At 36.7% G+C, this 14,599-nt stretch overlaps 1 protein-coding gene across 2 annotated transcripts; it reads left to right on the plus strand.

Moving 5' to 3' along the window:
* Positions 1-8,753: 8,753 nt before the first annotated feature.
* Positions 8,754-14,155, plus strand: LOC127837532 (DNA repair protein XRCC2-like). 2 transcript variants are annotated; one of them, XM_052364702.1, is made up of 3 exons: positions 8,754-8,849; positions 9,867-9,978; positions 11,629-14,155. In XM_052364702.1, exons 1-3 carry the CDS (start codon positions 8,823-8,825, stop codon positions 12,414-12,416), a joined length of 927 nt encoding a protein of 308 aa, XP_052220662.1. In that variant the 5' UTR covers positions 8,754-8,822; the 3' UTR covers positions 12,417-14,155. The 2 variants fall into 2 exon arrangements, with proteins under 2 accessions (XP_052220662.1, XP_052220663.1); XM_052364703.1 differs by lacking the exon at positions 8,754-8,849 and adding an exon at positions 9,120-9,351.
* Positions 14,156-14,599: the final 444 nt, after the last annotated feature.

Genomic DNA, 14,599 nt, shown 5'->3' on the forward strand with positions numbered 1-14,599 from the left:
AAAATATCTTGTCCGTACATTTATGATACTGATGAAAATCCGTGAATAATTTGCCAGATAAATATTGTGATTATGTGATGATTTTAGTCCCGATATATGCCATTTCAGACAATTTGTTCCAATTACCGAGAAGATTTATTTCCGAACTTTTGTATTGACTTGTTCTCAAACGAACACGCGCGCCGGTTAATCAAACGAAACAAATATTATCAACTTTTACATTTAATCATGAACAACATAATAGCACATTTGAAACATAAAACATACATGAAGACAGATCAACTGAGTATATCTAGTCTCTCATAAAGCTCTCGAGTGCAGAGTCACTAACTACAGCTTCAATATTACCACCTTCACTGAACACAGAACGCAGTCGCGTTAATGTCGTAATGGCGACTTCAACGTCATCAAAGACGTTCTTCTCCAACGCAAACACGCTGTCGCCTTCTTCAACAAAAGCGATATCGTGGTATGACGTCACGCTGACGTCATCGATCATGGAAATGTCTAAATCACACACGTCACTTGTCTCATCTTCCAAAAGGAAAGCTGCGTCCAAATCACAAAGACTACGAGGCCCAATAACGTCACCATCAGTTCTTTCGCCGTGAGTGCGAGCAGGAGATTTCCACGTGTTGTCGTCTTCCGCACCATCACCGCGCGTTCTCAATGGGAGTTCTGCCAATGTGACGTCATCAGCGCCGTCTCCTCGCATCCTGGCCGGAAGTAAAAGTTTGCTGCTTTGATAAGGGGCACTGCGACTCACGCAATGGATATATTTATCGTAACTTTTCTTCACTGTTTTATCAACATTTAGGTTTTCAAACAGGGTCGACTGTAGTTTTTTCTTGTCGCCTAGGAACAACTTTGAGCGTAGGCGACGCAACTTGCTCTTGACACGGACTTTATACGCCTGCTTTGTGGTGGCCATGGAAGCAGGAAAAACGATGTATGTGACGTCATGCACATTTGCGTCAGGACGGATGTTCATCTGAAAAACATAAATAAAAGTGAGTCTAAATTATATAAGTTTTTTTCCTCAAATGAAGAGTTATTTAATGCACCTTTTTATTCGTGACAGTCCAATTGATCGCAATAATGTAGTTAACGATACAAATATTGTTTTGCCATTATTAGACATATTATAATAGTATTAATTGATGCATAATAAGCAACATTTACTATGATTTTGGTGAACGCAGCATTAATAGTTTAAGAAACTTAAGTCCCATTTTAAATACCTCACTAAGAAAGGATGTAACTGAACCCAAAGACGTCTCTGTTGAACCTCATATGCCAAAAGAATATACATATGTATTATAAATAACATTTACCATTTTGCCTCTTCGTTTGAAAAGTTGTTCGACAGTAAATGTTGGTTCAGCACAAGCGTGATATAATGTCTAGATATGACAGAATTTCAATTTTTTTGAACAGGTGATGTAAACGTTGAAAACAAAAGTGTGCCATCGATGTGTTCCATTTGGTTTTTATTATGTATAACAAGCGCCCATTAATTTCCATGTGGCGAAAATATCCGTTCGCACCCTGTTAATTGACAAGTGTACCAGTTATGTTAACAATTAAGGACAAATTGACTACACGCGTAACTAAAAGTGTGGTTACGAGTAACTATTTCTGACGTGTTAATTTCAGGATGCTAGACATTTGGTCTCCTAAAAAGGCACGAATTTGAAAATCAATTAAACTAAGTTTCTAACATAATCATAATGATTTTGCAGTATAATGTTTGCCCATGCATAACATCTTAGTACTATTTCTTTATTTCACACACATTTCGTGATAATAAGTAATAATAAAATGCAAAATATAAGTTTCGTTATATAAGGAGGCGTTTATTTCGAAATGGGCACTTCATTTTTTATCGTATAGAAAACATTTTAAATGGTTTTAATTTGTGTTCAATTCTTTTATTTAAACGGGCCATGGTACTGTTAAACCTGCAAAGGCAATACCTGTACTTAGAGAATTTACAGTTTTCTTTAAAAATTAATGTTTAAAAATGATTTTTAAAGTTTTTTGCTTGTGAAAATAAAACAGTGTTGTTCGTAATTTTGCCTGTTAGTTTTTATTTATAAAATTCTTGGTTTTAAGCAGAATTATATAAGCAACCGAAATGGCACGGCGTTCTTAATTAACAGGGATATCTTTCCAATACCGAACGTAACATGCCGTTGTCACTTAACCATAACGTGAAGTCCTTTTGATACAAATTGACAATATATATGTAAAATGTCGGAAATTTATCGAATGTAAACTATAAAAGTCTGGCGTTTTCTTTTATAGATCAGTAACATAAAAACGCGTTCGTATTTTGCAACACTTCTGCAGAAAACCACGCGAATGACCTAGCGGCGACAAGTAGGACACTTCTAGTGTCGAATGGGGCTTTTTAACAGCTTGTTTAATTACAATATACTAGTAAAAATGTCACAAATTCAAAATAGAATTATTGCATTAATATTCAAACGGGCGAAATAACACTCCTGACTAATAAAATGTTTTAAAAAAAACAGTTCTTGAAACAGATTATTATCAACGAAAATTATAAAAACAAATAGTTTGCGACGGTTCGGTTCTTTTTGAAAATAACACTTCCAAATAAGGAAAACCTGTCAAACGCAGTATTGGTAGCGCGTAAGATTTTTTTCGCAGTGGCAAGGAGTTTGAATCGTGGGGAGAGCATTTCCCCCACTTTCTTCCAATGATAATATTCAAGACTATACTCAATAAAAAAAAAACGAAATGCTTTGACTATTTCCAATTTTATATCTTTTGATCGGGTTTTCGCTGATTTACAGCAAAATAACGGTTTGGAAATTAGAATGATGACAGCTGGTGTTCAATAAACGTGTAAGTTAAAGGTGAAATAGTCACACGTCAAAAGTGCTGTTTATTTACTAAAGTAATTATGATCATACAAAAATCTGTTCAAATCTTACAAATGTTTAGAAGTTGAAATTAGAAAACACATTATACTAGTCTCCGCTCGAAATTGATTATGAATAGTTTTTGCATGTAATCGGTATTGCGATTGCTTCATGTATTGTGATTATAGAAAAGTCAGAGATTTGACGCAGGTGTTCGTCGGAATGAACTTGACTTGAACAAAAACGTTTTTACGAGCGTTCAATTATGTTTTGCAGCTGAGGTAATGTGGATTTAGAAATTGAATACGAGCAATAACTCATCCATCTCCTAAGAAGAACATTGTAACAGTAATATTGGTAAGCATTCGTTAACTATACTGTTTTTATATTTGAGTTACCGGTATACCTTTTTGAAAAGTTTCAGGCAAACATATTTGTGATTTATGCTCCAAAGTGAATGAAAATAACATCCGTATCGAGCTATATCAAGAGTACGAATGCGTATGGCTCTGGAAAACCGGGGATATCGCGTGAAGTTATAAGGAAGTCCCATATTAGAAAAAAAATCACGTTTCGTTTCGGAAATATCGTATGGAGTGGTACGAACACGCACAGTTAATCAAACTAAGCACATATATAAAAAGTTTCAAATTTAATCATAAACAACATAATAGCACATCATCATTAAAAAGAAACGAAGAGAGTGTCATTTCGTGATTCTAGTCTCTCATAAAACTCTCGAGTGCAGAGTCACTTACAATTGCGTCCATGTTACCACCTTCACTGAACACAGTACGAAGTCGCGTTAATGTCATCATGGAGATGTCGCAGTCATCAAAGACGTTCTTCTCCAGCTCACACACACTGTCGCTTCCATACTCTTCAATAAATGCGCAATCTTGGTATGACGTCACGCTGACGTCATCAATCATGCAAATGTCTAACTCACACACGTCACATGTCTCCTCCTCCGATAGGAAGCCTACGTCCAAATCACAAAAAAATGCAAGTCCCAGTGGCGTCACCGTCAGTTCCATCTCCGAGGGTGTGAGCCGGAAATGCCCACATTGTGTCATCCGCACCGTCACCGCGCGTCCTTAATGAATATTCTGTCGAAGTGACGTCATCAGCGCCGTCTCCTCGCATCCTGACCGTGAGAACTATTCTGCTGGTTTTAATAGCAGCACTTCGGCTCATACAAGGAAGGTCTTTATTGTAACACTTGTTCACTGATTTATTAAAATTTAGGTTTTCAAACAGGGTCGATTGCATTTTATTTTTGTCGCCTTGGAACAATTTTGAGTGAAGGCGACTCAACTTGCTCTTTACGCGTGTCTTATAAGCCTGCTTTGTGGTGGCGATGGAAGATGGCCGAACGATATAAGTGAGGTCATTCATATTTGCGCCAGGAGGGATGTTCATCTGAAATAAAAGCTTCTTTCTTAAAGCACCTTCCTGATAGTGTAATTGACTCTATTACAATAATTTGATTAGCGATTTATATATTTTTTAATAATGTTTTGTTTAGTATTATTTGGTAAATGTGATATTGGTAAACACAATATCAATAGTTTAGGTAAGTTTAAGTTTAACTCTTTTACTAATAAAGGATGATACTGAGCATTATATACGTTAAAAAGATATATATTATACATTTTATTTACCATGATCTATTCGTTTGTAAATGTTGTTGGACACCAAATGTTGTTCAAGCGATAGCGTTATATAATTACATAATGTCTTGAACAGGTACAGATAACGTTGAACACACAAGTGTGTCCTCGGTGTATTCCAGTTTGTTTTTATGGTGTAGAACAGCCGTCCACTGATGTCCATGTGGCGACCATATCCGTTCGCACCTTGTTAATTGACACGTGTCCCAGTTATGTTACCAATTATGGACAAATTGACAACACGAGTAACTGGAAGTGTAACAAAAGTGTGGTAACGAGTAGTCTTTCCTAACGAGTTAATTTCAGGATGCTAGACATATAGTCTCCAAACAGAATGAACTAATTTGAAATTCAATTAAACTGATTTTGTGATATACAAGTAGCTACTTTGCAGTAAAATGGTTGCCCATGCATAACATACTCGCATTGTACAATATCTTAATTTACAACCATAATTCGTATTTATAATAAAATCCATAATTCGTATTTATAATAAAATGATATCATCCTAAACAGCATAAAAATAAGATTTGTTACCGTAATACTATAAGTTTTCGGACACTTAAAAATGAAGTTTAGATACTGAAAATATTCAAAAGTTAAAAATTACATGTCCGAAAAGTTTAATTATATTGAAATAATGCAACAAATCAATGCACAATAGTGTTTCTACTCTGAAATAAATACATCTTTGCTAACTCCTGCCTGTAATAATACAGAACAATAAACTAAAAACATACCGATTCTTTAACAGGAAGATATCATTTAAAATGCTGTCTCTCTATCAGACATTTATTTATAGGTCGTCGCTGTGTCTTCACGAAATATTTATGTTCTTACCTGCCCCTGTGATCTTTCATGGGGAGATACTAAATTTTGAGCCAAAGTAGGTCAAATTTACCCCGCCTATCCGGGTACTAGTATTCGCCAAAGAGATAATTGGCCAATCAGACCTTAAAGTGCACTGGTATACAATTTAAAGACAATTCATGTCTGGTTGCCCTTAAAATGACAAGGTTACTCCTCCAAGGGATTGATGACAATTTGGCAAAGATGCTATTTCTGCTCCTAGCGCGCCTCGCCGCCTTTATGGCCACCCCTGTCGTCACCAGCCGCCGGCCCGATCCCCAGGACGGTTTCCTCAGTACGCTTAGCGTGCTGAGTACCGCCACCCCGGGGCACTTCCATAAGGCTACCCTTTCGAAGTTTTGGACTTGAATTCCGCTCGAGGTCCGCCCCGTCCGTCTTCTCCGCTGGTAGATCCGCTGCTCCCGTCCCACTCCTAGCGATTATAATGGCAACCCCATTAACCACTATATCTTCCCCTACGGACAATAAGTGCGGTCCGCTTGGGGCCCCGATCATCGTGGTTGGGGAGACAGCGCACCTAGCAGTAGAGAAGGCGTCCGGCTCCCGCTGGATTAGCAGAGCCGCCCACAGAAGTTCCCCTTATGACAAGAAAATCTTCTGCGGCTGTCTCTCGTCCCGGTCGCGACGAGCACTTTTCAGCTGCTGACCGAGATTAAAAATGCTGTTGGGTGAGGCGCTTGTTTACTACCGGTATACGTTGTTATTTACATAACAACACATAGTGTATGGTCCAAGGCCCTCAGGCATGCGTCTCCCAGGTTTTATGACCTTAATCCGTTTGTAAAAATCCATGATCGAAATGTCACAAGATAAGCGAATACAGTGCCGAATTATGGTAAAATAGCACTGTAAAAGGTACTGTCCGAAAATGTAGAGTCATTAATGACAGACAAACACTCGTTTGTCCGAAAATTCAGAGTCGTCAGGATATAGTTATTTTAGGCCCAAAAAGGTGGTGTCCGAAAAATTGGAGTGTCCGAAAACTTAGAGTAAAAACGGTAAGTAACATGGCGTTTTTCTCGGAATTAACAATCTAGAAAAGAGCTTACATGGATTCATTTGGTATGGCATTTTTAAATGATTATCTTAAAAGCATAAACTGCAATTAAACTGGCAACGGTATGGTTAAAGCAACACAGACAATACATGTACTCAGTGAGTTAAAAGTTTGATCCAATGCATGTCTCAAAGCTAAATGACCACGGAACAGCAATCAACACAATCACGAGTAGTTGTATTCGGAACTCTGTTAATAACAGGGTTTTTTTACTCCAGATTCATATGACTTACAAATAAAAATAACGAGCATTTTTACGAGCGTTGTATTATCGTTCCGTTCCCTACGAAGCGGGGGGTCGAAGGTTCGAGCCTCACACTGAGAAATATCTTACATGGTCGGTTGCCTATCGATCAGCTAGTTTAATTGAGAGGTACCTGTGCCCTACCAGGCGACCGACAAACAGGATAAGAATCGCGAGTTATAAACTTATGGTATAACAAGTCAAAAGTTGCTGGACATTTTGGTTTTGTGTGCTTTATTAATGTCTGGTTCAAATGCATTTTTTTGTAATTGCTCACAAAACAATGCATTAAAAAATGTGAGTTTTTTTTGCCCGTTTTTGTCAGAACCCGACATTTCCTTGTTAAAATAAAGAGCTCAACTTGATTTTTAAAAGAGTATTGCGTGTATAAAGTAAAACAGCTAAAAATGATGTGTTTTCGTCTGTTTTGCTTTGTAATTTGTATCAAAAGAATGCATTTTTTCTACGAAAAACAAAATTAACAACCGAAATAGCATGTCATTTTAACATGGGTTCAATTTCCGAATACCGAAACTTACCAGTAACATGTGACCATAATCGTAACGTCAAGTCTTTTAAAAAAAAGAAAATTGACATATTCTTGTAATTTGCCTCGTATTGTTTTACATATACTCCAAACGTCTGAGGTTTTCTGTCATAGAACAGTGGAATAGAAAACCACGCGAATAAATCACATAGAGGGATCGGGGTCGATAATTAATATTTTTTGCATGTATCGGTAGTTTATGAAAGTTTATTTATTTATTTTATATATACTGTCGATAGCAAAGTAACAGAGTTTCATTTTAATGCAGGTGTTCAACGGAATTATCTTTTAAATAACTAGATTAGAAAAAAAAATGGATTCGCATGAGTTCAATTTATGTTTTGTAGGTAAAGTGAGGAGATTTAGAATGGAAGCTATAGGCACATGCGTGCGAACGGGCAATCACTCAGCCATGACATAGCAAGAACATTTGAGTGGTAGTATTCACTAGCCTTCGTAAGATATAAAATACGTAAAGTATCGAGCTAGAATATCAAAGGTATAATGAGCCGCGCTGGTCACACGAGCCTTAACCCATTTATGCCTAGTGGACTCTCAAATCCTTCTAAATTGGATCAATTTATTTCCAAAATTAGGGATGTCTAGTATATTTATTTCTTTATTTAGAATACAATTTCTTACAGAAATTCCTTTAAGCAAACAGCGAAGACCCAGATGAGACGTCGCATCATGCGGCGTCTCATCTGGGTCTACGCTTTTTGCCAAGGCCTTTTTTCTAGACATTAGGCATAAATGGGTTAATGCATGTGCGGAAAGTGTCGTCCCAGTTTAGCCTGTGCAGCCCACAGTTTGTTAAATGGAAGCCTCTTCTAAGCAAAAATCCAGTTTAAGCGGGAAGTGTTGTCCTTGAGTAGCATGTGCGGACTGCACAGGCTTATCTGGCATGACACTTAACACATATGCATTAAGCCCTTTTTTCGAGAGAAAGACTGGAAGATAATATAGGCTGTGACAATAAATGTTATATTTGCATTTAGCTTATGGTATTTTCACTCTTAATAAATAGGAATTTTGAATATGATTTCTTTACACTAAATAACAAACGCAATGCGCACATACATGCCAATTATAATTTCGAAACGAACGAGATTTACATACTTGCATTTGATGGTGTAATTGTTTAAATCAAAGTTAAACGTTACTTATGCTTTCGACATAGGGCGCCTCTTTACCTTCATACAGTCTCAAATACACCACACTTACAATTGTGTCACGTTAGAAAATATTAAAATTAGTATCCAAGCTTTGTTGAGAATAGTAAAAAGGCAAAACATGCAAATAATAAAACAAAAACACGTAATATAAATGCATACATAAGTCATATAAAACAAAATGGACGGATATAAGTATTTCCTTATGTATTTTTGTGCTAAAAGAAGGTCAACACATTGGTTAGACATCGGCGCCGAATAAAAAAGCTGCAAGAACAGTGATTGCCTGTGTGGATTGAGACATTAAGTTATGTGTAACCTATCTGACAGTTGGCGGGAAATAATTTGTAGCGTCCGAAATCCGAAATATGGCAAACAAGGAAACTGGCTTACAGGTTTCGTTTGTTTTGAATTAATGTGAATTTTTAAGTTACTTTTATCTTCTGCATTCTGTTAAGATATTAAAGAATAGCTTAATATTCGCATTCGCAAAGGTCAAATCCTATGTAACTCTTCATATTAAACATTTCTGTTTATCATGATTGCACAACTTTATATCAAACTATCCTGCAGCGACCTAATTCCGGTGACTCAGCAAACAATAAACATAATCTCTGAACTTAATCAAGCAATGCAACATTAAATTATTTACCTTCAAAGAATTATTTAATTGCTGTAAAACCCATGTAAAATTTGTTTATTTGAACACTGTTTTGCCATTTAAGAACTGTCAGTGCATAAATATTGTCTTAACAATTTGCATGGGTGATATCAGAAGTTCAGATTAACTCCACTAAAAAGTGCTGTGTTTACACGGTAACAGTTGTGAAGTCATCTGCTTCACCATGCAATTAAATTTATTTATGTGGACATTTTTTTAAGGGGACTGAAAAAATGGTAAAATGTATTGAGTATACATTTTGGATTATTTTAGCAGAAGAAGGATTTAAATTGAATATAAAGTTTAGTAACACATCTTATTTCCTATTTTTGTGTGCATCTGTGTTTGTTTTCAATTGTAATATTGATACACATTTAAGAGGGAACGTTAGATTGGTTTCGGGCAGCTCATGAGAACTATGTAGTGCTTCTGACACTGCCCAAAGCCAATCACGCATTGGCTCATATATATTCAGATATCGTCGCTGGAAATTCACATGGAATCTATTGTGACATAAAAAATAAAAATGAGCATTTCGTATCGCTTTAAATCTATGTTATCCTACCACATCTAGCATTGAAATGTTGGTTAGTTACACTGATTTTTTATGGGTTAACTTTATTTAACGAAATATTTTATGAAAAATCTGTTGACTTTGAGTATTTATGTGGCTTTAAACTTGTATATACATTTACACCATTTAAAGAATCTCTTTTTATATTGATCACCATTTCATAATTGTACTTTTCAGTTCCTTGCCAGGCTAGGCACCAGACCACATGTGTCAGGGATAGAGGCTGATGTGTTCGGATCTGGCCCTCAGTGCAAAGATGTCATTGAAATATATGGGGAGGAGGGGACAGGTGTGTTCACTTCTTTCATTTTGGTTAATACAAGATATTTATTTTTTATTACTTTATGGACATGGTACCTTTGTGTGTACCAATCTGTCATTGTGACAAAAATTATGTAGCTGCATTTTGTGAACGTAATCAACTCACATACAATTTTAATGAAAACAAGAGAAAGTTATTAACTCTCTAAATTTTCCCAGGGTGAATCAACACAGACCTTATATGTTTCTTTATTCAAACCAACTTGTCATCAACCAAATGGTTTCAATATTATATTTAATGTCTGATGTGTTAATTATCTCCTTTTCACTATTCTTTTAATTCATGGATCTGTCAATTCGTGATCAGATCACTTTTTCATATGTAGGTTATCAGAGCTAGAAAATATATTTATAAAATGAAAAAAAAAAAAAAAATCTTCACTTAATCTGCAAGCATCATGAATACAATAAAAATATGTGTATCCTTGTATAATGGTTCTTTACTCTTTATTGTAAAATTATACCCAAAGGGTCAAAATTTGTCTCAACAGGTGGTTACTTGTGTTCCAAATGTGTATATCTATATTTTTAAATCTTTGAAATATTGACATAAAACATCATATATCGGTCCTATACCTAAAGTTGTTTAAATGTTGCTCCATGGGTAAAAACTTGCTGTCCCAGAGGGTTACTTGTTAGCTGACCTCATTAAGTATAAGAACTTAATTTCTCATCGGGAGCTTTAGGGATACTATTATGTAAGTCGGCCATTAGTCCATGTGCAAGTACAATTACTCTTTCTTCTAATGACATATCCTGAAAAGCTGGGCAGATTCATCAAAACTTCATAGTAAAAAATTGATCAAATACGTCCTTTGCATGAAAGCTAAAATGAACACTTTAAAAAAAATTCCCTGAACAACAAGGCTAATGTGTATAATTAATAGTTAGTGGTCTTGTACTAAGTTTGTGCATATGCATGAAGCACATGGTATCATATAATTTATGTAGACTTGAATGGCAAAATAACTTCAAAAATCTCAAATCTCCTCTAACACCACAAGTCCTAGAGGTGCAATATTTTGAATATATCATTTATGGTGGTCCTCTAAGTTTGTGCCAATGATGCTAAATATTGCCCAATCCTGGTGAGTCGGGAAGAGCAAGGAAGTTTTCCTTTTATGGCAAGAGTGCCTTATATGTGAACCCTGTAGAAGTTACTTTTTTCCCAGTCATCAAGAATCTTGCTTAGAACTTTATTTGAGCCGTGTTCTAAGAAAAGTGGGCTTAATACATGTGCGTAAAGTGTCATCGCAGATTAGCCTGTGCAGTTGGCACAAGCTAATCAGGGACGACACTTTCCGCCTAAACTTGATTTTCCGTAAGGAGGTACTTCCTTGATACTAAAAGTACCATAAAAGCGGAAAGTGTCGTCCCTGATTAGCCTGTGCGGACTGCACAGGCTAATTTGGGACGACACTTTACGCACATGCATTATGCCCGGTTTTCTCAGAACAAGACACATTTTTTTTAATGACATCTTGGCTGATTTCATAAATGGATTCATCACAAAAGCCGCTTATACAGTTCCATTCCTTCATTTCACACGTGAGCAACCTAGGGCCTTTTCTCATTTCTCATGTTAACACTCATGCTTGTTTTGTTTCAATTATCTCAGGCAAATCAGAGTTCCTCAGTCACTTGATAGTGCAGTGTATCCTCCCAGAGGCCTGGAGCTCCATAGATCTAGGGGGTCGGGGGGCCAGCGTGATTTTCATCGACACTGAGTACAAGTTCTCAATACTGCGACTTGTCAGTCTGATGGAAAAACAAGTGCTACAGAAACTGGCCGATTGTGGCAAAGAGTTCAGGTTGGATGCTAGTCAGATTGAAGTGTTCATTGAGGAATGCTTAGAAAGATTGTACATTGTGAGGTGCTCATCAAGTGAGGAACTTGTGATCACTCTGCATTCCTTAGAAGGCGTGATTTGTAATGACCCGAATATCTCCTTAGTGATGATTGACAGCATCTCGGCATTCTATTGGCTGGACCGTTCTCTAGGCGGCGACAGCATCCCCGCGCAGGAAGCAAACCTTAAGCTGACAGTGGAAGCGCTAACAAAACTTGTAAACACTTACAATCTTGTTTTATTCGCAACAAAGTCTGCTGTGTATAAGAAGAAGTCACAAGACTCTGTTGGGTTTGACCGTGGATCAGGCGTGTATGATATGAGCAATACTGGCTGTGGAAGGAACTGTCTCTCAGAAGACCTTGACCTGCTCCATGCAGAATTCATGTGCAAGCCTTGGCAGAGGTTTGTGAGTCACAGGCTGATTCTAGTGAAGGATACAGGGAACCAAGCGTCTGATGCTGGGAACCAAACATTTGTAATTGGAGGAGATTGTGTGAAAGGGAATCAGAGGTTCAAAGTAACCCAGGCTGGGTTCAAACTTGTCGATGAGTAAAAAACAAAAGATTAGAACTTGTTAAAAGTTGTTTAGTTTAATTTTAAGCGCGGCTGTTTTCGGAGAAAAGCAGAGGTATAGCCAGCTTGTCTGCTGTGCTAAAACTTTAACATTGGCTCTAAAATCAAAGTGCTTCCACCTACAACTTTGAAACTTCATATGTGGATGCACCTTGATGATTTCTACACGCCACACCCATTTTTGGGTCACTAATTCAAAGGTCAAGGTCACTGTGACAAAAAAAATTATTCTGACAAGGTTTCATTAATTAAAAAAAGCACCCGCAGCAGAGCGTTGGCACCCGTCATGCGGTGCTCTTGTTCTTAATTTACATGTGTTGCAGAAAATGTGTATGCCCCCAGAACATAGGTTCTGGGGGCATATTAAAATCCCACCGTCCATCAGTCAGTTAGTTGGTTAGTCCGTCCGGATTAGTTTCCGCTCAATAAGTCAAGCAATTGTCATCAGATCTTCACCAAACTTCATGAAAATGTGTAAGGCAATAACATCTGGGTCAAGTTCGATAATTGGCCAAATTGACCCAGACACTCCTTAGTTAAGGCCCTTGAATCATTGTAAAATTGTTTTTTTTTCTCATTTCCGCTCAATAACTAGAGCAATTGTCATCAGATCTTCACCAAACTTCATGAAAATTTGTAAGGTAATAACATCTAGGCCAAGTTCCATAATCGGCAAAATTGACCCACACACTCCCGAGTTACGGCCCTTTAATCATCGTAAAAAAACTTGGCTGTAGAGAAACCTTGAAAACACTCTGGAAGTCACAATTTTTACTCAATCATCATGAAAGTTGGTCAAAACATTGGTTTTATTGATTTCTCGGATGAGTTCGAATATGGTCCAGATCGGTGAAAAAACATGGCCGCAAGTGGGCGGGGCATTTTTCTCTATATGTATATAGTGAAAACATGTCAACACTCGCATTTTTTATGTCAACACTCTAGAAGTCGCATTTTTGGCCCAATTTTCATGAAATTTTGTCAGAACTTTTGTTTCCTAGATACGTGAGTTAAGTTTGAAAATGGTTCCAGGTCCGTTGAAAAACATGGTTGCCAGGGGGTGGTGGCAGTTTTCCTTATGTTTATATTGTAAAAAGGCTTGTAAACTATCCTGAATTAAGGTCATGTAACATGGGATACAACTCTCTTAATATTGCATTTAAGTTTACAGTAGTTACTCCCCTTTGATTATTAATGTTTTCATAATAATACCGTGTAGGTGTGTCATTTATGTGTTAATTGTTATTCGAGGTTGGATGTTTTTATGCCCCCTTTCGAAGGGGGCATATAGTGATTAGACTGTCCGTCTGTCTGTCTGTCTTTCCGTCACACTTTGCGTTTAGGTTTCGAAAAATGCTCATAACTTATATGTCCCTTGAGATATAACCTTCATATTTGGTATGCATGTGTATATGGACAAGGCCTTTCCATACGCATAAAATTTGGTACCCTTGTGACCTTGACCTTGAACTTAGGGTCCGCGTTTAGGTTTCGAAATCTGCATTTAGGTTTCGAAAAATGCTACAACTTCTATCAAAGCGTTTATAGGGGGCATATGTCATCCTATGGTGACAGCTCTTGTTAATTATTATTTGAACTTAAACATGGTTTGTAGTACTATGTGCTACGGAAAGAGGTTTATCATGCATTTAAATTCAGTGTTGATGTTTAGAAACTTTGCTACCAACTGCTGTTTTGGATAATAAATTTAAACTTTGATACCAACTGCTGTTTTAGATAATGAATATTAATTATTTTTATCACATCAACTTATGAACCCACATGCTTTTAAACTGCTACTATACAACTCAATTGTTCTCCTGAAAAAAATAATTAAGTGACCAATTAAATGACATGCATTTTTAAACACTCTTGTTATTGCATTGTGTACACACAAAGTGCGCAGTTTTATAGGCATAGTTTCATGTGTATTTAAAAGTTTCATATTCAAGTCATTTTTTTAAACCTTTAGAGTGCCACTGGGAAAGCTGTCAACCTGCCTGAAGATAAAAGACACTCAGTCACTGGTTTATTAGTTGAAGTTTTATAAAATATGAACAACAGTTAGATTTTTTTCTCCATTTTGACTTAACTGAGTTCATGAGAACAGTTAATTGTATACTAGTATTTTTATGTTGTATTTAGTAAAATATGACAGAAGCT

This window comes from Dreissena polymorpha, chromosome 7, assembly GCF_020536995.1.
Source record: "Dreissena polymorpha isolate Duluth1 chromosome 7, UMN_Dpol_1.0, whole genome shotgun sequence".
Classification (NCBI taxonomy): Eukaryota; Metazoa; Mollusca; class Bivalvia; order Myida; family Dreissenidae; genus Dreissena; species Dreissena polymorpha.

Bases quoted from the DNA above. Each gene is read 5' to 3' on its own strand.
- LOC127837532 (XM_052364702.1), top strand. From the start codon at position 8,823: ATGGCAAACAAGGAAACTGGCTTACAG. The intron at 8,850-9,866 runs GTTTCGTTTGTT...TGTACTTTTCAG, and splicing joins ACAAGGAAACTGGCTTACAG to TTCCTTGCCAGGCTAGGCAC. The intron at 9,979-11,628 runs GTGTGTTCACTT...CAATTATCTCAG, and splicing joins ATATGGGGAGGAGGGGACAG to GCAAATCAGAGTTCCTCAGT.